General features: G+C 30.1%; 4 protein-coding genes across 5 annotated transcripts; 3 read left to right on the top strand and 1 right to left on the bottom strand.

Annotated features, from left to right (window-relative positions):
• The first annotated feature begins 4,441 nt into the window (after window positions 1-4,441).
• On the top strand, window positions 4,442-5,758 carry LOC105621219. Its single transcript, XM_012202689.1, has 2 exons — window positions 4,442-4,904; window positions 5,568-5,758. Exons 1-2 carry the CDS (start codon window positions 4,442-4,444, stop codon window positions 5,756-5,758), a joined length of 654 nt encoding a protein of 217 aa, XP_012058079.1.
• A 1,575-nt stretch (window positions 5,759-7,333) lies between these two features.
• Window positions 7,334-10,926, bottom strand: LOC105621218 (probable enoyl-CoA hydratase, mitochondrial). The gene is made up of 7 exons (XM_012202688.1): window positions 10,827-10,926; window positions 8,866-9,072; window positions 8,583-8,707; window positions 8,290-8,494; window positions 7,923-8,042; window positions 7,766-7,833; window positions 7,334-7,680 (listed from the first exon to the last, which is right to left on the bottom strand). The coding sequence occupies exons 1-7, from the start codon at window positions 10,924-10,926 to the stop codon at window positions 7,615-7,617; spliced, it is 891 nt and encodes a 296-aa protein (XP_012058078.1). The 3' UTR covers window positions 7,334-7,614.
• Window positions 10,927-12,272: 1,346 nt separating this feature from the next.
• LOC105621217 lies at window positions 12,273-15,642 on the top strand. Of its 2 annotated transcripts, XM_012202687.1 has the most exons (4): window positions 12,273-12,330; window positions 13,198-13,442; window positions 14,083-14,228; window positions 14,693-14,828. In XM_012202687.1, the coding sequence occupies exons 1-4, from the start codon at window positions 12,273-12,275 to the stop codon at window positions 14,826-14,828; spliced, it is 585 nt and encodes a 194-aa protein (XP_012058077.1). The 2 variants fall into 2 exon arrangements, 1 of the variants encoding a protein (XP_012058077.1); XR_001046500.1 differs by lacking the exons at window positions 12,273-12,330; window positions 13,198-13,442 and adding an exon at window positions 15,490-15,642 and having other exon boundaries at window positions 14,119-14,228; window positions 14,693-14,805.
• A 1,673-nt stretch (window positions 15,643-17,315) lies between these two features.
• LOC105621216 lies at window positions 17,316-20,062 on the top strand. The gene is made up of 4 exons (XM_012202686.1): window positions 17,316-17,398; window positions 18,041-18,280; window positions 18,533-18,914; window positions 19,607-20,062. The coding sequence occupies exons 1-4, from the start codon at window positions 17,316-17,318 to the stop codon at window positions 20,060-20,062; spliced, it is 1,161 nt and encodes a 386-aa protein (XP_012058076.1).
• Window positions 20,063-20,599: the final 537 nt, after the last annotated feature.

Below are 20,599 nucleotides of genomic sequence, written 5' to 3'. Positions count from 1 at the left end.
TTTCTTCGTCATTTCTACATGAAATTAAAAATATAATTTTATATAACGAGTGAGAGTGAGACAGCAATAAATTAATAATTAGAATAAAAGACCATGTCAATTTTAACAACTTGGGATGTACAATACATCTCAATAAGATTTGAAACGAAAATAACTAATTCGTCGGTTAAGAAACACAGAATTAACAAGCAATTTAATATTATTGCTGCAAATAAGCATCTTAGAAAGTTGTTAATGCAATTAGCAATTAATGTTAGCATCAACTCATTAACTTTCTAAGATGCTTATTTGCAGCGATAATATTAAATTGCTCGTCTCAGTTTAATTTGCAACGTTACTACTTCAATTTTGATTCAGGATTGTATTTCAAAACCGACAATCGACACGTAATTATCTTAAACTAGAAATTGTATAAATTTAGAAAAAATTATTATCAGGCACATAAAACCGCCTTGATTGAATATGGCGTTTTTCATTCAAAAAAAAGTGTGTTAAATTTTTATATACTTTAACAAACTGTGATTCTTTCTGATTTGTGGCTCAAACCTACTTGTTAATTTTTGTTACTGCTATTTCCTCGATTGGTTTATCTATGAAAGACTGTTTTATGAAAGTCATAGATTAGGACAGCACGTAGTGTTTCTGCATGCAGCTACAAAGTTACAGGAGTTGCGTTCGAATCCTTGAATCGTGTTTACTAGGCGTTGGATCCGCCGTAGTGGCTGAACGTAACGCTCGAATATACATCATTAGATAACAGAGCCAACGCGAAGGGAACGTGAAAGGTCTCTGGTTCACGGCGTGGCGACCGGTATCTTGCCGTATCGTTTCGTCGCGGCGAGTCGGTTCTGGTTGCCAAGCAGCGACGGCGGCTGCTACCCAAGTGAAGCGAAAGAGAGAGAGAGGACTGTATTCCTTGTATCCTTGTTACCCAACCATCTCGATCGTATACGACGATTACAGTAGCGGAGAATACGCGTTATGAAGGGCGCACGCATCTCATTGCTTGCGGCACCTTTTTATGATTCTTTCAACAATCAATTCGAACCAATTGGTTCTTTAGCGTTCTTTTATAGAACGAGAAGCGCAGAGGAGTGCAATACTTCATAAGTTTTTTTCATTTAAAATATTTAATTAAAATTCATTTAATTAAATATATATTTAATAATTAAATATACACAAAAAAATAGTTTCGTTGAAATATCTAAAAATTTAGCTATTATTAAGACATAAATTCAAAAATAATTTTGTTTGGACCATCAAAAAAATATAGAACGTTCAAAAATTGATTAGAATATTTTTTATAACATTATTGTTAACACTCTTAAGCATTTTACATAATTATTATATTTTGATGATTCAACAAAATTCACAGATTTGTCCAATTAATTTTTAAATGCTTTAGCAAAACCGTTTCTTTAATACAAATTTGAAATTAAATGAAAATGTACACTGTATTTTTCCATCGTTAACGTGATAATGTCGAATAAGAAGCATTTTGTAGTTTGTACGTTATCGAACGAAGTAACTGAGCAATTAAGCGAACATCACATAAATATTCAGGAAAATGCCATGAAGAGTGCACGACATATCCACGTGTATAATTTTCCAAGATATAGAGAGCAGAGTCCGCAAATGACTCATGCAATATGAAAAATTATGATTGTGACATTGATCTTATTTATGGTACTCTGGACATATACATCAAGGGAGAGGCACCACATCATGGATGAATCACAACTAATGATAGTGAATCAAATTTATCTGCAATCAAATGCATTAAGTTCTCTCAAAGTTTTTTATCTGATTTAGTGGCCAGAATCGACAGCCAGAAGTTCAACATTTTGATAACGTCTAACGAAAAGATTATAGCCTTGGCCAAAAATATTAGACACATCTTATTAACCATTATTTAAACTTTAAGTTTTAACTTAAAGTTTTAACTTAAAAATTGATTTATGTCAATCGATTTATGTACTTTCTGTAAATCATTATTTGTTTCAAGAACTTTTTAAATTTGTGTATAACAATGCAGGTAAAATAATTTCAGATAGATGAAAAAAATATAGATTCCTAATATTTCTAATCAAGGCTTTCTTGATAGTTTGAGATTCCGATAACACATTTAGAATAATTCTAGTATATACGCCACATCTATCAAAAATTTAATTTATTAAGTATTATTTAGTTACTATATTATAGTATATTTATAGTAAACTATATTTATAATAAACGAACTATTAAAAACTTTGTACTGTCTACTATTATGAAAAAAATATTAGAAATTCAAAATATTTATTTTTCATAAAAAAATAAACTTTTTGAAATCCTTGCATTTTTGTCACGAGAAGATGTCTATTCATAGGGAAAGACAAATCGATTCAACTCACAATAATTTCATTTTAATATTAACAATAAGAAGCTGAAATCATAACACAATACTAATATAACATAAAGACATATAACAGAGTAGTTGCAGAAAAATTATCCTCACTCCTTCTATTTTTTCTGACTTCTGCAGCGTAAATTCCAATACAGCGTATTTGCCGGAGTTACCCTATATATTACGTCTACATTCATAGCACGTTGTTTCATCAGACTTTCATAGACTGTAGAAATTAAATCTCCTGCCGCCGTTCGATATTTCATCTCGGCTGTTCCATAAAGTTGGAGAATTTTCGATAGTTCGACCTGTTTACAGCTCGTAGGTCGCAGGTCGCGGCTGACTGACTCACAATGCGCGATCCCTGTCGTTGTAGATATCCGGATGGCCTTTTTTTTCCTCGTAAACGAGTTCCCTGTCTAACCGGAAAACGCAACATGCGCCGTCGCATTGATCCATACTTTGCGATGGAAAACTAGAGAACGGTCGATCGACTGGCCAGCCGGAGATAAATCACTGCCAGGCACCAACTGTCTCGTATGTATGCGTGTATTGTGAAATAATATTTAAAGTATGCAAGCTGCATACGTGCGTCGGTGTTCGCGCAAACAGCGACTTTAAATCAGCGCATCGATTAGAATACAGTTCATATGATAAAAGCGATCAGACTTTTGCACGCCCACATCGTGGGCTCAACTCGCGCGTTTTGATCCGTCTCAGTTTTGAAGATTTTATCGCGAGATAAGAAAAGTCGCAGCTATATATGATTTGATTTCATTGGTATTTCGAAATGGCTAATTTTTATTTTTAATTAACTATTGTAATTAAAAATAAATGTTCGAATGTAAATAAGTAAAGAAATAAAAATATTGTTTTTTGTACTTTTTTAAATTTCTGTTATTATACATATTGAAATATATATATATGGAAAATAAAAAATATAAAAAGAAAAAAAATATAAAAAAGAAATTCTAGATTTTTTAGGACAATTTAGGATATAATAAAAATTTTTGTTTTATATATATATATCATAGATAAATTTTTATCGTATCTTAAGTGATCAAGATTAGAATTTCTTCTTCTACTTTCCCTATATTTTTTTAAATGTTCTATATATACATTTTAAGTACGGAAGAATGTTGATCTGGAACCCTTGATAACATCACAGATTCATGGCACTTAAGATGTAGTGGCAGTGCAAGGATACGATCATCTCAGTCGAATACTCAGTACTATACTTGAGTTGTTATAAATAAAATCAAAAAGACTCCTCGTGGAAGGCATGGTAAAGAAGGAAAACGTGGGCGGTATCAATCGCAGGGATCGGCCGCCACGGAGAGAACGAGTCGAGCAAAATTCTCGATCGCGTGAACTTTATTATTTCGAGAGGCGATATTTCTTCATCCGCTTCGTAGACGCACTATCACAATGATGTTGTGAAATTTTGACACTGCAATTCTTTCTGCAATATATTTTCCGATTTACTCAATCGATTTCACTTAATTTCATGTAATTTGCTAATCGTAAAGAAATACAGACATATAACAGTCTGGCTACGAGCGAATTTGTCAAAATCTTATAAGAGAGGAAAGTAAATCTAATTTCTTCCTTTATATATATATTTTGTGTATATATATATATATATATATCACTCTAACTAATGCTGTCTCATTCTATAATTTTAATTAAAGTTATATATTGAAACAGTATAAAAGTTAAAATAAATGCATTATTATATCTTAATTAAAGTTACACAATGAAACAGTTAAGTTAGAGTAAGATAGTATATATACAGGGAGAAATTATATGTGGCTAGCTTGAGCGATTTTTTTAAAAGGTAGCTATTTTGAAAAATATGTTGAATTTTGATAAAAACAGATTAAAAAGAGTCACTGACTTATCAAGCTACTTTCTTATATATCTTTCTCTCTCGTAGGATTTTTCAAAAAATCTGATAAAGTGTCTCTAGCTAATTATACATTCTTCGGATTTTTTTTCAGAAAAAGCAATCATAAGGAAGGACAGCTGATTCTTGCCGTCCACACGACCGAAATCGACATGGCAAGGCAACAGACGGTGGATCGAAATATCCCTCACCTGCGGGACATTTTTGGCTTCGGCAGCAAATGGGATAACGCTCGTGGACAAGCTGAGGAGAAGGCACCCGGCCACGATAGCGCCGTGTCGGTAGGCTCCACATCCGGGGAGGAGGAGAGTCCAAAGAACAGCAAGAAGAAGAAGTCGCGTCGCCGTGACAACAGCAAGACGTTGACGGAGAGCGACGTGAAACACCTGGAACGGCATCTCTCTATGAAGAAGACCATACGCAAAAAAATCATGCGTGACCTGCAGCAGGCCTTCGTCGAGGATCCGAACGAGTTTCGTGTGGACGACATACCGCCAGAGCAACTCAAGGCAGAGATCAATATCCAGAGCCTGAGCTTCGGCACGCCGTCCCAGAAGCAGGGACGCACGCGTGGCAATGCTGAAAGCACGTTCCTCGACATGCTGCGTGGTGGTGGTAAGAGATCGTCTGTTATTTTATTAAAGTTCATTCTTTAACACCTTTTTATTCCTTTTGACGATCATATCTTTAATGATATTAATATTTTGACTATGAAAAATCAATTCTCTAATAATTGTATCAAGATAACAGTCTCCAAGGCATAATAAGATAGAAGATAATTTATTTTAACTCTAATCGGTATTCGCTCCAAAATTTCTTTAACTTTTAGATTTAGTACACTTTAAATTAATTTATTTTTGCTTAAAGCTAATGAAATTGAACGATTTCTTATTTTGAAAGTCGAAATTCAAGTAATAAGATTATAACTTAAAATTATCTAAGATTGTGAAAAATTATAAACAGTTTTTTACAACATAGTTGAAGAAAATGTTCGGGTCCATTGGAACTCGTAAATATCAATTAATTTAATATATCTCCATAAAATTTCAAAACAAATATTTTCGTATTTAAACGTAAAAAAATACTATTTGAAACTTTTAGAATGAATTTCATTCTAAAGAATTAAATCTCATTCTTAAAGATTGAAAATTGAGCCACTCTTTTTCAAGGTTGATTCAATTTTCACTCTTTAAAATGAGATTCCAGAGAATATTTGTGGATTCCACTTTGGACTTTGCTTTGGATTTTTATATAAATCTATTTTATATAAATCTTAAGGTTTGGAGAAAAATGGGACAGATGGTGACAGAGATTCAGGACACGGTGGCTCGCCGACCAGAGAGGCGTCTAGCGCCCAGGATACGGATGATGAGTCCAGCTATGCATACGAGACGCCTACCGCGACGCCCACGAAGAAGAGCAGCAACTTCTGGAGACGCTTCACCATGAAAAATCGCAATAAACGATAAATCCGCGGCAGGAACCCCAGTGCGAAGAAAGAGAGTATCGATACTTTATATTCTCCATCATCTCGATAATTTTTACCAGCGTATTTAACGAGGCAGAGCTTGCAACTGTGATATACATAAAACATAAAACCAATCATCTTCACCTCTCCCTCTCTCCCGAGACGATCCGTCGAATTTTAAGAGGTTCCCGAAATTCGATCCGTGTATAAGACCGAGGACCAAGTGATTTAATGTACAAATTTCGGACCAATATTTTTATTTGCTACGACATATCATCGAACATATTAATTACGGGCCTTAAAAGATCAGACAATATATCTTTCTTAAATTAAAAAATAAGGAAAATTCAGGATAAGAATACGATTCAATAAAAATTTAATGAATGCGAAAAAAACGTACCATTTTTTTGACAAACGATAAAAATTGATGTTATTTTACATTCGAAATTTAATTTCTCGTAGCTCAATTTTAGTAAGTATTTAGATTAGCAAATATTGGAACGATAAAATAATAATTCGCACCCCTACAGTACAAAGTTGCACAAAAGTTGCAGCAACATTGCTGCAACATTGTATGTTGCAGCAATATTGCAGAAATTTTGCAGCGATATTGCTGCAAATTGTGTGCTGTATGGCTTCACCTTATTATTTGAAATGATATGAACTCACGAGTTTTGAAAAGAAAGAAAAACGAGGAAGTAGCTAGGACAAGCTATTTAGGAATCTCTCTTGTCTGAACAATTTCGCTGTACATATATACTTTTTTTGAAATATCGGAGGAACTTCTTAAAACTTTCCGACCTAAAATGTAACGATCGATGTACCCGATAATATAATTCCCATCTTCTGACACGTACTTAAAGGCAATGTAAAAAATAAAAACGGAGGCAGCGAAATACGAATACGTATATAGTATTTAAGGGTAGTTAGTTTAATTTCTTTTAATGTAAGAATGCAGCAGTTATGGGTGATCTGTAATAAGCGTAAAAGAGGTGCGTATAATATGCGTCAGTTAGTATTAGCTAGTCAACGATGCTAAGACGTATACCTGTGAGACCCGGTCGATTTTTCTTACTAACAAAATTTGATATCGCTTCTTTATAATGAACTCAAAAATGAAATAATTTTTTAGCTACTTTTACTACCAGTTCACGGAAATTCAGATGCCTTAAGGCTTCTCATCTGAGGAACGCATGTATATGCACGTAAGGAACTTACTGGATTACGTCATTTAAGTGTGACACATTGCATTTTTTTTCATTCTAACTTAAGCTATGTTGATGTTTACCGAAATCCTGTTGTTCCTACCATTTTTCGAGGTATCTCGCTAGTATTATAAATAACGTCATCCAAGCGACGTCGATAACGATTTACGTATTCTCATCTAATCTCCACTTTCTATTATATAGTAATAATAATATTATAATAATTATTCCTTTTAATATTAACTGCAACGCTATATATTAGCTTTAAATGTATTATACTCGAGATCCATCTTATGTAAGAGCAAAAATATACTCGAATAAAAAAATCTCATTTTGATGTTGCGCTTGTTCTTGCATTAATTAATCGTGCATTATTATCGTATATTTATGCAAAAGTTTATTGCAGTATAGATGTGTATATGTCGTAACAAATATAACAGATAATATCTTATGTCTAATCTCTTAATTAACGAACATTAAGTGAAAATTTTCCCTTTTTTTACAAAGTTTCCTTAATTCTTGATTAAAAGATCTATCAATCAGTTAAAAGACATAAAAGGTTTTCATTACAAAAATGCAGTATAAAAATATTTAAAAAAATATTCATCGATACTTGTGTCCCTTTCCTCTTGCAGATATGGATAACTTAAATCTATTGATTTGTATATCTGGGCGAACGTTTCTCCAGGAAAGCTGCCATTCCTTCCTTTCTGTCCGCCTGAAAGAAAGAAATTTCTAACTTATTAATAAATCTATTTTTTCATCGAATTTAGATTATTGATTATCACAAAAAGATTTCTCACCAGAGAGAAAGTGCTGTGAAACAATCTTTTTTCAAACAGAAGTCCCTGTTGCAATGTGGTTTCGTATGCTAAAATTAATAAATCATAATTAGATGCGTTACGAATTATTGGATTACATTGAGAATTACTTAAGTAATTCTTTATATATTCTTTTTACCAGCATTAACAGCTTCTTTGGCTATCGCCACAATCAACTGTGAGTGAGATGCGATTTTTTCGCCCAATTTCACTGCTTCTTCGACAACTTTGTCAGCTGGAAATACTTTGCTGACTAGACCTAAATAAGATTAAAAAAAATAGAACTTACTTTTTTTTACACTAAATATTTTATAAAAAATATAAGTAACAGAATATTAAGATTGAAATTAATGAAAAATCGTTAAAAATAATTTAACATTAAAACTCAAATACATAAAATATATAAAAATAACTTTCAAATAGAATTTATATTTAAATTAATGAAGTAATTTAAATTCCTTCCGGTTGCAGTGTTAATGCTTTAATTTTAATTAATGCAAACTTACCGCTTTTCTCAGCTTCTTCTGCAGAAATCATATTACCAGTGAGTATCATTTCCATAGCTTTACTTTTACCGATAACCCTAGTTAATCTCTGAGTACCGCCTGCTCCGGGAATGGTGCCGATGGCAATTTCTGGTTGACTGAATTTGGCTTTATCACCGGCGTAAATAATATCGCACATCATTGCTAATTCATTTCCTCCACCCAACTATAAAAAAGGGGGAGTATATGTTTGTTATTGAATTATTCATCTTTGTTTTCAGTATCTGTCGAAGACAATCGAAGGCATTACTTACAGCGTAACCATTTACAGCAGCAATTATGGGCTTTCTGCTTTTAGCAACTACATTCCAGTCAGCTATAAAATTTAACTTCAAATTCGATGCGTACGAGTTATCCTTCATTTCCTTGATGTCGGCACCTATGAGAATAAATTAATATATTATTTTTTTATATTATAATATATAATATATAATATTATAATATATAAAGATAATAAAAGGAGACACTAATATTTCGAATTTAATTTTCTGAAGAATATATTTAAAGAGCAGTATGTAAAATAAAATAAAATCTTACCAGCAGCGAATGCCTTTTCACTTCCGGTAAGGACAATAGCGGCGATAGACGAATCCGAATTGAAATGTTTCAAAGCTCGAATTATTTCATTCATTAATTGATCACACAAAGCATTTAAAACTTTTGGCCTGTTTAAGGTAACAATGCCTACATTTTTTTTTTCACCTGCAGTCTCAAGTTTGAGGAACTCATAATTGCCAGTTTGATCTACCTCACATCAGAGCAGGGTTTTTTATTTGAAAAATAAAAAGATATTTTTTCATTTAAAAAATTAAAAAATACTTTTTATTAAACAATAAGAAAAATAAAAGAATTTTTTAAAAAATAATTAGTTCGTGATTAGTTCTTAAAATGATGATATAAAAAGCAAACAATTTTTTTCATTGAGATTATGTGTTATAAAAAAAAATTAGAATGTATCATTTCCGTAATGACTGTAAAATATACAATTTATTCAGGTACAGTAAATAATAACAAAATTTTTGCTAATAAAAAAACTAATTATTACATTAATGTAAAATGTAGCCGAAACATATAATTATTATTGGAGTTATAATATGCTTGCTTTTAATGATTCACATATTTGTTGTGTATAATTAATGTCCAACTAAAAAAGGATATTAATAATTATATTCAAATAACAATACACTCTAGAACGAAAAAATGGAATCTTTTTCTAGTATATTATTTGTTACGTACTACACGTTTTGATAGAATTAATTAACGTTAATAATGCATGATTTTTTTTCAAAAATAATAATTTATTTATATATATATCAGATATTTAAGTAGTTTTATTATGCTCAATGTTTTAGCTTCCACAAATATAAGATTAGTTCAACTTCCTATTTATCTTTTTCTAGTTCTTAACGAGCCTTAACTTTCTATGTATATTATGTAATCAAGAACGATCACCAACATGAAGATAACTACAAGAATAACCAATGAATAACAAAGTCTGTTTCATGTACAAGGTGTCTCAAAAAGAACGAAGATTCTTTTAATTTATTAATTAATTTAAAGATAATCTTGTTTTTAGCAAATCAAACGTTGTTAATTAATAATTTTATCAGAAAATTATTCTTATGTATCTTTTTATTGTTTGTCACTTTAACATAAATTGTCTTGTATTTCTTCTCGAAATAAATAAATATTATTAAATACATAAATTATAAATTCTGAAAAATATCAAAAAACAGCTTTGCACGCTTGAGTTATATTCATGCGTTCAAAGGAAAACAATGAAATGGCGTGTTTTCTGCTTGGCTTATTTAATCTCAATGAACTCTACAGACAAGTTTAAGAACCTTATTACACGAGATATCTAATTTTAAAGTAATTTGAAAATCAAAACAAGATTACAAAAGTATAAATAATACAAAAAGTGCTATACATAAGTAAAAAATTTATAAAATTTATATTATAATTATATTAAATTATATTAAATTTATTTTTTTTCTTGATATATAAATATGTGTTCCCCGAGAAATAACTTGTGATTTTTTTTTTTAAAAAGCAATATAATAAACATCTTTTGTCACGTATAGTTATATTATCATTATTAATACACATAAATATCTGGCAAATAATTAAATTTCTTCTTAAAACCGTATGTAATGCGAATCGCAAATCATACGCATATAAGTATATGTATAATGTTACAAAAAATAATTATGGAGAAATTATTTTGGACTGCCGTTATTCATATTACGTATATAATTATAGATTTTTAATATTCGCAGTGAATAATTCTCAAGTGTATTATTAATGTGTGATCGAATTTAATATCAGTATATAAATATATTTTTTTCATAAAAGCCTCGAAAACAAGTTGTAGCGTAGAGCAGCGATTATACCGGGTGTTCACCACGAAACCGGCGTTTCCGACGTTACGACCAGCTGTCCGGCTGGTGATAATCCGACGGAGGAGAGATCTGTGTTTACAGGTATATGATACTTACAGGAATAATACCTGAAAACAGGCGCGGCGAATTGCTGCGGTTTTCGGGCTGCGTATGACACGCGAGAGAATAAAATCTGCGACACACGACTGACAGACATGTCGATAGTTCAGTATCTGTGAATAAATGTAAATTACGACTCAAGCCAGCTTTCGGCTGATAATATCACGCAATCCTACCAACTATCAGCGAAAATATCACTGGATTCTTATACTTCCAACTAAGGCTAGAAATATAATATAACGTTCGAATTACCCGCGTTTTAGTGTCCGAACAATTGAATCCGCAAATTCGAAAATTTGTATTCAAATTGTAGGAAAACTAATGGCGAAACAATATCCTAATTTTTTCTTTTTTATTAAAATTATATGATATAACATTTATATCTATCGTACATATACTCAGAAAACATATTATACATATATAAATCAGCGTAATGATATATATTTATTGATAATTGTATATATAATTATTGTTAATAATTAAAATATCAAAAGGACATAAACAGCAATGAGATTGCAATAATTAAAATTTCAAAAATTTTCTCAAATTCTAAGAAATTTCCTGCTTAAAAAAATTTTTTTTTGTATTTCCAAGACAATATTCTATAAAAAGTATAAAATTAAAAGAGAAAATAGATCTTTTTTATAGTTAAAATAAATTTTTATTAAAAAAATGAAATATAACAATTTATCACATTTGTAACTATTCTTAAAAATAAAAATCAATAAAAATAATAATTTCTCAAGTAATTTCTAGATTTTATTATACAATAGCAGAAAAAAAACCATTTTATTTTCTTGTAAATCGATGAGATAAATTATTTAATACATAAATAATTTGCATTAGCAAGTAAAATATGAGAATAAGATTCACTAATAATTTCGAGAATTTCTCAAATTCCTCATATTCCAAAGATTTTTCCACATAAGAAATATCTACAAAGTACAGAATTAAAAAAAAATATTTTTATAATTAAAATAGATTTTTATAAGAAAAATATAAGAATTTTACGTATGTAATTATTCTTGATAGAAGACCCTGATAAAAAATAATTCCTGTTGTATAACGCAGAAAAAAAGCGACATTTCTTATAAATCAATATTAAATTAATACATAAATAATTTGCGTGAGTTTACAAAAACGAACAGCGCTTGAGCCTGCAGTTCCGAATCAACGAGCCGCGACAATGATCGATGATCCATGCGATGACTATGACATACAAAGAAAAAAGGTAGAAAAAGTGAAAAAGATGATCGTCTCATCACGCGGTGAAAGTATCCGATTCGGATGTGAATTAAAGTGGGGAGGAGAGGGTGGAGAGGGAAGAAAGTCACCCCGACGGTGTAACGGTGGCAGACGATATGTTGGCATCTTGGCATCGAGCGAACTGAGTTTATCGCCAGTTCACGGTCGTTCGTCCACGCTTATTGTTCCCACGTGACCATGCGTTCGATTCTACTTCTCACGTTCTTAGCAAACACTAAGCTGATGAGCAATGCAGGTGAGATAGATTGCGACTTCGCTGTGATCCGTTAGTCTGAGATGATAAAAGAGTTTTTATCGAAAATGAGATATTAAATCATCAAATCATGAAATTCTATCTTTTTAAATAATTTTGATTAATAATACACTGAAAAAAATCTTAATTTTAAAGAAATATTTTTTTGTTCGTAATAAAAAAAATTCTTTGGATCAATAAAAAGTTCTTTGAAAGTACAATATCTTATTTTCAAAGAAGTTTTCATTGATCTAAAAAAAATAATTTTTTTGACTAGCGAACTTGAGCGAAGAGATGTTTCTTTGAAATTAAGATTTTTTTTGTGATAAATATTAAAAGTTTGTTCTCTCATTAAAAATGTCATTTGAATTTTTATGAACTGATGACTTTTTTTTTCAAATTAAGAAATGTAATCATGAATCTATTAATGACATAATAAATAATATCATCACTTTAAAAAATATAGATATATGGATTTAACATTATTATATAATTTTAATATTAATACCAACAGGATGAGAATATATATATAGACATAGTGTTAAACCCATATTTGTTTTAGAATGAAATAATAAACTTATTCAAATATCTATTTAAAGGAATTGTAATTAAGAATACAGAGTGTGTTTTTTCCATTTTCTTTCTGAATCTGAAATTATTTCCTTCCCAAATTTTTTAATCTTCTTTTCATTTAAAATTATTTCTTTCTCAAGTTTTCACAGAAGTAGAATAAATCTGTTGCGTTGTTTCGTTTCCAACTTTTATAAAACTTTATTTCAATTACTCAGTTTTAAATTATTTTACATTAAACAACTGAGAACTTAAAAGATCGAGAATAAAATCTAAAACTAGCTCAATCAATTACAAAAGAGATCTGGCAACAAGATCTGTCTAAAGACATGCAGATAGGTACATCCACCGATGGCTACGATCGCGTGGGGTTGCGATGCGGCGCTGAAAGAATGACTGTCGAGCTTAAAACTACAGACGATTTCTCAGGGGTGATCTACACGCAGGGTAACTTTTATTCCCGAGAACCGTCCTGTTTCCTCGATCCAGTTCGCGGTAGAAGTTTCACCATGAGCATTCCTTTGAACAAATGTGATACTGAAAGGGTACGTTATTTAAACTTTTGTTTGTCCTATTAATTTCTTCTTTTCGAAACTATTATTTATTAGCCTTGATAAGTAAAACAAGTTATTTAAGTAGAAAGAAAACGTGATTCTCTCTTTTTTCCGAAACCTTTCATTTTCTTTTAAATTATATCTTTCTAAAGAGTAACTACCATACAATTTTTTTATAATTTTCTAAATCGTGACATTTTCTTCATCATGAATCATTGTATATTATAAACGACATAACGACAAAATATCATAGCAGGTAAAAGAAAGTATAACTTGTACATCACATTTTCAAATATATATTATCTTGTGATATTTTTTAATTTCTACATTTTTTAATTTCTCTCATATTTTTATTTGTTAACCTAAATAAATAATAAAACAGGAAATTCAACTTCTGTAAGGGATTTTTTTAAATTGTTTCTTTTCATGTTTTATAATTCTTTAACAGTATAAATTACAATTATTTTCTATCTCTATTACGAGAAATTACTCGCAAACTAGATTAGAGAGCTTTAATCACTATTTAATGTATATACTTTAAAATAACTTACGGTTTAAGATCAATAATTTATATTTTATATTATTTATATCATTCAAAATTTTTTGTACATTTCTTTTGTTTCGTTGAAAGAATGGTGACAAATACAGCAACATCGTAGTGATTCAGCACGACGACGAGTTATTAACACCAGGTGACACTGCTTTTACGTTAGAATGTGACTTCTCGAGACCGCGTGATCTTACGGTATCGGCGGATCTTAATGGTAGTAAGAAGAGGTAATTGCAGTTTCATCATTAATTCAACTTACTTTCGACATAAATGTTGATTGCTGCGCTTTTTCAATTATTCATAAGCTTAATAGAGATGCTGAGATTGATTTTCTTTACGTATGCGTGAAACGAAATTTGAAAAGAAAATTGGCAATATCCTTTGATAAAACATTAATTTGTGAAAACATAAATTTTCATATCTATTAAAGATTTTAAGTAAAGAACTTTGATCCTCTTGAACATAGCTACTATTTCTTCTGTTATAATACATAAATTAATTAAAAAATAAACTGTTATCTTCTGTTTTCATCTCGTAAAGTTATTCTTCCAAAATAAGTAAATATTAAATCAAAGTTAATGTTTTTATAAAGAAAAATTAATATCGGCTTAGTTATAGAATACATTTTCATGAAATATAATGAAAATTCTATATAATATATTTCAAGCAATGATACACTTTTATTTATTAGATCGACTAAATCGAGCATAGCTCTCATCGATCCGGGAAGTGATAGAAGAAAGAGGTCGACATACGTGGAAAGCTATGGGGATGAGGTTATTTTCGTGCCGAAGCAAGCATATCGTAAGGCAAACGACGAATTGTGAGATATCAGTGTGTGCTAGCTTAATAAAGGAACTGAGTAAACATTGTCTTATTTTCTAGTCGCTTCTCAAAAATATTCATGGAATTCTCAATGAGTAGAATGTCTAAAATCAACACATAAGATAACTTTAAGATATGTTTCTTATGCATCAATTTTAAGTATTTCTACTCATTATGTCGAGCGATAATATACAGATCTTCATTTGAAAAATCTTATCATTTTTTTTATTAAAGAGTAACAATTATATTGTAAATAAAATAAAAATTGCAGCTCGAAGTTTTCGCTGGCACAATTGGTGGTTGTCTCACAAAGATCTCTTTGATATTAGACATGTTTATAGCAAATGCAATCGTAGAGAGGCAATTAATATTTTGTGATTGATTAAATCGTAATTGATTAAATATATTTCATTTAAAAAATCAATTAACTGATGCCATTTCTGCTAATGTTTACGAAATTAATTTTAAACTCGATTCGACTTACTCTTTATCTTTTTCTAATTCTTAGAACTAAAAAAACATGGAAAGCCAGTTGAATTTAAATTTAAATTAAATTACATTAGTAAAAAAGATATAAATCCAAAAGCCGATTTTATTTAGCTTGCATTTGCCGAATGTGATCAATTGCAACATGATAAAAACATATATCTTAATTGATTTCAGAATAAGAAGAAAGTCAGAGGTGCGGTTTTATTATAAATCTTACACCGATCGACGAACATTCTCGATTGATGAAAACTCACGACGCATTCTACGTGAATTTGTTGTTGCTTGTTATTTAATTTACGTTATTTAAATAAATTATGGTAATTCGTTCGAGCGGATTTCTCATTAATATGTGATATCTTAATTTAATCTGCAATGGCAGAATGTATACATTTTATGCGCGCGATTTTTTGCAATCTATTTTTATTTCAAAGATACGATATATAATGCGATAATTTCATCGATAACCTCTTATCCCTTCTATGATATTGCATAATAGAAATTTTCAAGTTACTTATTGACATATTATTGTAACTATTCAATAAATAATTTTGACAGCTATTTCAGACCATTTTAAAAGTTTAGAAAACTAGAAGTACGTCTAATTGTTATGACACAGTTTTTTTTGCGATAAAAGTTATAATATAGACAAATGGTCAACATAATTGCAGTGATAACAAGTCCTTCGATCATTACATATTACAGGTCATCGTGGTAAAGTTTTAAGAAATGAAAGATATCGTAAATATATATAAAGACAAGTCTCAAAGACAAGTCAACGTTATGTTCGACCTATTAGAATGATCAACGTATTGAATATGCTGGAATTATTAGCGTGTTCTCTTGGAATACACTGAGTGCAGCCTCGTACCGCATCAGTTGCATGTAAGCGCTACACTCAGCTACACTAGACAAGAGTGATATACACTACATTATTACGCTAAAACTCTGTTCCTGCTTGATTTCCGTTTTCAAATCACACTGGCTCTATACCATCCCTTTGAGATGGTGTAGCATAAAATTTACACTACACTGTAGGAAACACGATATACCGAATGAGTTCGCTTATCACCCATGGAAACCCATCACATCAGCCATGGAAACACAGTGTGAGTGATGTACTAATGAGCGATAATGCAGTCAAGAAAAAACGCTATAATGTTCGTTTCTAATATAAATTAACTTTAATCTCGATTCAACTTATTCTTCGTTTTTTTCTAATTTTAAGATTAGAAAAAGAAAAATTTTAAATTAATCTATGTTGATGGAAATTGACATAAGTCTTCTCTATCGCCGCGTGAATCTTCTCTCATTCTATCCTTCGTTTTGAACGAGTGCATCGCAATATTGAACTTCTCTCATTGTGCCTCGTGAATAAATTTAATGAATGGGTAAAATCTTCTGGAAGTATTTCTTGCTGCCAAGTATCGTTTATGTGACGCTTTTTTGTAGCAACAAAGCACGTTAATAATTAATTAGATATTAAATCCCATAGATTTTAAGACAATACACCGGCTTCGATAGAGGAGCAATTAAATAAAAATACTTTAAATTCATCATACTTTAAATTCAAACATATATCTTTAATGCATTTATCAGACTTATCTTTAATGCATTAATTATTCGATAATTTATGTTGCGAGAAATTCATACTTATCTTTTTGTACTTGTTGAAAAGTTTATTAAGAATTCTTGGCATAAGAAGTCAGTAAGAATAAAAATAAAAATGACAAAAAAAATTCAGAAAATTACGAAGAAATTTATAGAATCCTTATTCGATAAAAACAACAGCTCTTTTATCTATTACATGATTGGCGGTTATTGGATAATAATATGCGTCACAGTAAACAACCCCCACTTTCATTTATCTTTTCTTATATAAGAAGCTATTATCGAGTTCGTTGGCCAGAAACCAGTTTTTGGATTGTGGCAAATTTTGGAAGTATATACATATTTAGAAGTATATGCAAATTTTGGAAAGTATATACATATAACACGTAAAAATGGCAACGGTAAAGTTCAAAGAAACGTCTCCCTACGTCAAACCGAAGCCTGCGCCACCTGAAGATGATTACCTATATAAGAAGTGAGTAATTATTTCAATATCATTGCACAATATAAATTCGCATCGGAGCGATGTGCATTGTAAAACAAATATTATACTTGATTGATGGAAATTTAATTATTGAAGAACGTTTATTTTTATATTCCTAAAATTTTATTCCTATTCTTAATTTAAAATCGACATGAGAAATGTCTACGCGCAACAAAATACATATGGGTTTTAAATGAACAAATTTTTAATTAATTTTATAAATGACTTTTATGTAGGTAGAAAATTACTGCAATTTTTCACTTTCGAGACCAGAAATTTCAATTATATTTCTTCAAGATTTTAAGTTTCTTTGCTTCCAATCTTCTTTTATTAACGATTCTTCTACTAAGAACCTAGATTAATATATTAGATAAATAGATTAAAATATATTAAAATATTATATTAAATATTATATTAAAATATATTAAAATATTAAATTAAACTGAGATTAATATTTATAATCTCAAATTAATTAATTTTTTATCTCTTTCTAGTCTCTTTCTAATTTTAAAAATAGAAAAAGATAAAGAGTAAATTAAATTATTAAATATCTTTAAGAGATTGAAATTATTCGAAAATTATTAAAATTATTCGAAACTGATAGAAGTGAACATTAAAGAAATATCTTTCTAGATATTTAGAACACTTAACTCTAAAAACTGAGAAGGAACCGATAGTAAAAGTGGCTTTGTTCGGCGTGGGTCATGCCGGGACGATACATTTAGAGACTATGATTTCTAGTAGACGTGTCCAAATTTTATATATCATTGATGATGTCAAGAGTAAATGGCAAAGCATTCGAAAGTATTGGCATCTGGACAACGTTACCTTCCTAAGTAGCAAGCAGTGTGACAAAGTATTCAAAGATTCCAAGTAAGTAACTACATCAATTAAAAAAATGTTGTCGACTAATCAAATTAAATTAAAGTTAAATTAAAATTAAAAATTAAATATCTGTTATAATATAGATTTATATGTGTGTAATATAAATTATATATTATAAATTATATTTACACGAATTACATATAATAATTTCTATAATTTCTATATCTAGACAATATAAATTTGTGTAATACAAATGTATCTGTACAAACAAGTAACGTTTGCTTTTCACGATTTGTAAAGTGTCGATGCGGTTTTTGTGGCGACGCCGACTATCACACATAAAGATATAGTTATTAAAGCTCTGGAAGCAAAGAAGGCAGTTTTCTGTGAGAAACCCATAGCAGAAGATCGCCCAAGCACCGTCAAATGCTATGAGATGGCCAAGAAAGTCGGCAAGCCTCTATTTACCGCGTTCAATCGGCGATTCGATCCCAGTTATTGGAATTTGAAACAACGAGTTCATAAAGGGGAGGTTGGACATGTCCACATGATTAAAAGAGTCGCTCATGACTCTCCTCTGCTCTCTCTAGAATATTTGAAAGTATCCGGCGGTATCTTCCACGATTGCCTGGTCCACGATATCGACCTGATTGTTTGGGTTCTCGGAGAATATCCAGATAAGGTACGATTTTTACACATATTATACGCAATGTACCCTGAAAAAAATATTTAATTTTAATAAGTATTTGATTGAATAATAGTCCTAATAGTCCTAAGTAAATCCTAAGTAAATATTTACTACATGTAAACATATCCCTAGTAAAAAAAGTTGATAGAGAACAATAGAAAAATGAAATGATATCATTTCAAATCTGATTCGTGAATTCATTAGTTTCAATCAGATCTTATAGAAATCTTATACAAATCTTATAGAATTCAATAAAATACAATAGGATTCATATCCGAATAATCGTGAAGTGATAAAAAATGATATAATCTTATAGAAAACGATACAAATTGATAAAAATCCTATCATTCTATATTCTTAATCTGTATCAATTTTTTTACCAAGGATATTTATTTGACATCAAAAATCATTAATTTCATTCATTTTTATTATTTTTTTATTAAGTAAATATTTATTTTAATTAAGTAAATATTTATTTACTGTGAGCAAATGTTTAGTACTAATCAAAGAAACATATATAAGATTTAGTAATTTTTTTTAGTATACAAAAAATTTGTGTATCTATTAATATCTTAAAAATGCAATTGTTATCTTAAAAAAAGCGGATTTTTATAATTATTTCGAAGAACTAAAAAATTGCACAAATCGTATCTATCAAAAAAAATGATATAAAATACGAATTACAGGTTTCGGTCCTAGCTCACGCAAATATCCCAGAGATTAAGGCCATTGGAGACTTCGACACAGTTGCAGTGAATTTCCATTTTCCTTCAGGAACACTAGGTATGATCGATTTATCGCGCAACAGCCCATATGGATATGATCAACGACTAGAAGTTTTCGGTCCGAAGGGTATGTTGCAAGCCGACAATAGACAGTTGAACTCCGTTCATTTGTATAATGAACTACAAGGAATTATCACCGCCCCGATCTGGTACTCATGGCCTAGCCGTTTTATGAACGGTTACAAAAGAGAGTTTGAACACTTCCTTGATGTAGTACATGATAAGACTGAGTCGGAGGTCAAATCGAAAGACATCCTAGCGGTGAGTAAAATCGCTACAGCCTGTGAAGAGTCCGCTCGCATGGGGAAAGTCGTGGAACTCATATGGACGAAGGATGAGTTGCCGGACAATTTATGAGGAAATAGTCAAACTTGAGCAAAACTTCAATAAAACTATTATTACATCCGTGTAATATTTTCTTTGATGTCATTCTTATAAGTCATATATATATATATATACACATACATACACACATATATAATATTCTTGAGATTTTCACGGGTCCTTTCTATGGAAAGATTAGTATTCCGATGCACTCGTTCAGAAGGATAGAACATTTATCATATTTCTATACTTGTCTCTCAAGTATTCAGATACTCTAATATTCAGAGTATATTAAGTGAAAGCGAGACATTCATATAGATTTTAAGTGAATAACATTCATAGAAGTCTCACTGTTTTTTTTTATAAGCGATAATTTGGTAATTTGTTAATAAATGAACATTTATAAACGAAAAAGTATGTATATATATATATATATATATATATATATATATATATATATATATATATATAGTAGTAGTAGTAAGTACGTATTAATTAAATTAATTAAGTTATTATAGTTTATATATATATTAACTAATATATATCTACCTTACTTTAATTTTATTAGTT

Source organism: Atta cephalotes (assembly GCF_000143395.1).
Source record: "Atta cephalotes unplaced genomic scaffold scaffold00032, whole genome shotgun sequence".
NCBI classification, from domain to species: domain Eukaryota; kingdom Metazoa; phylum Arthropoda; class Insecta; order Hymenoptera; family Formicidae; genus Atta; species Atta cephalotes.
Note: the sequence above shows the minus strand (reverse complement) of the source record. Positions and strands in the feature narration are given on the sequence as shown.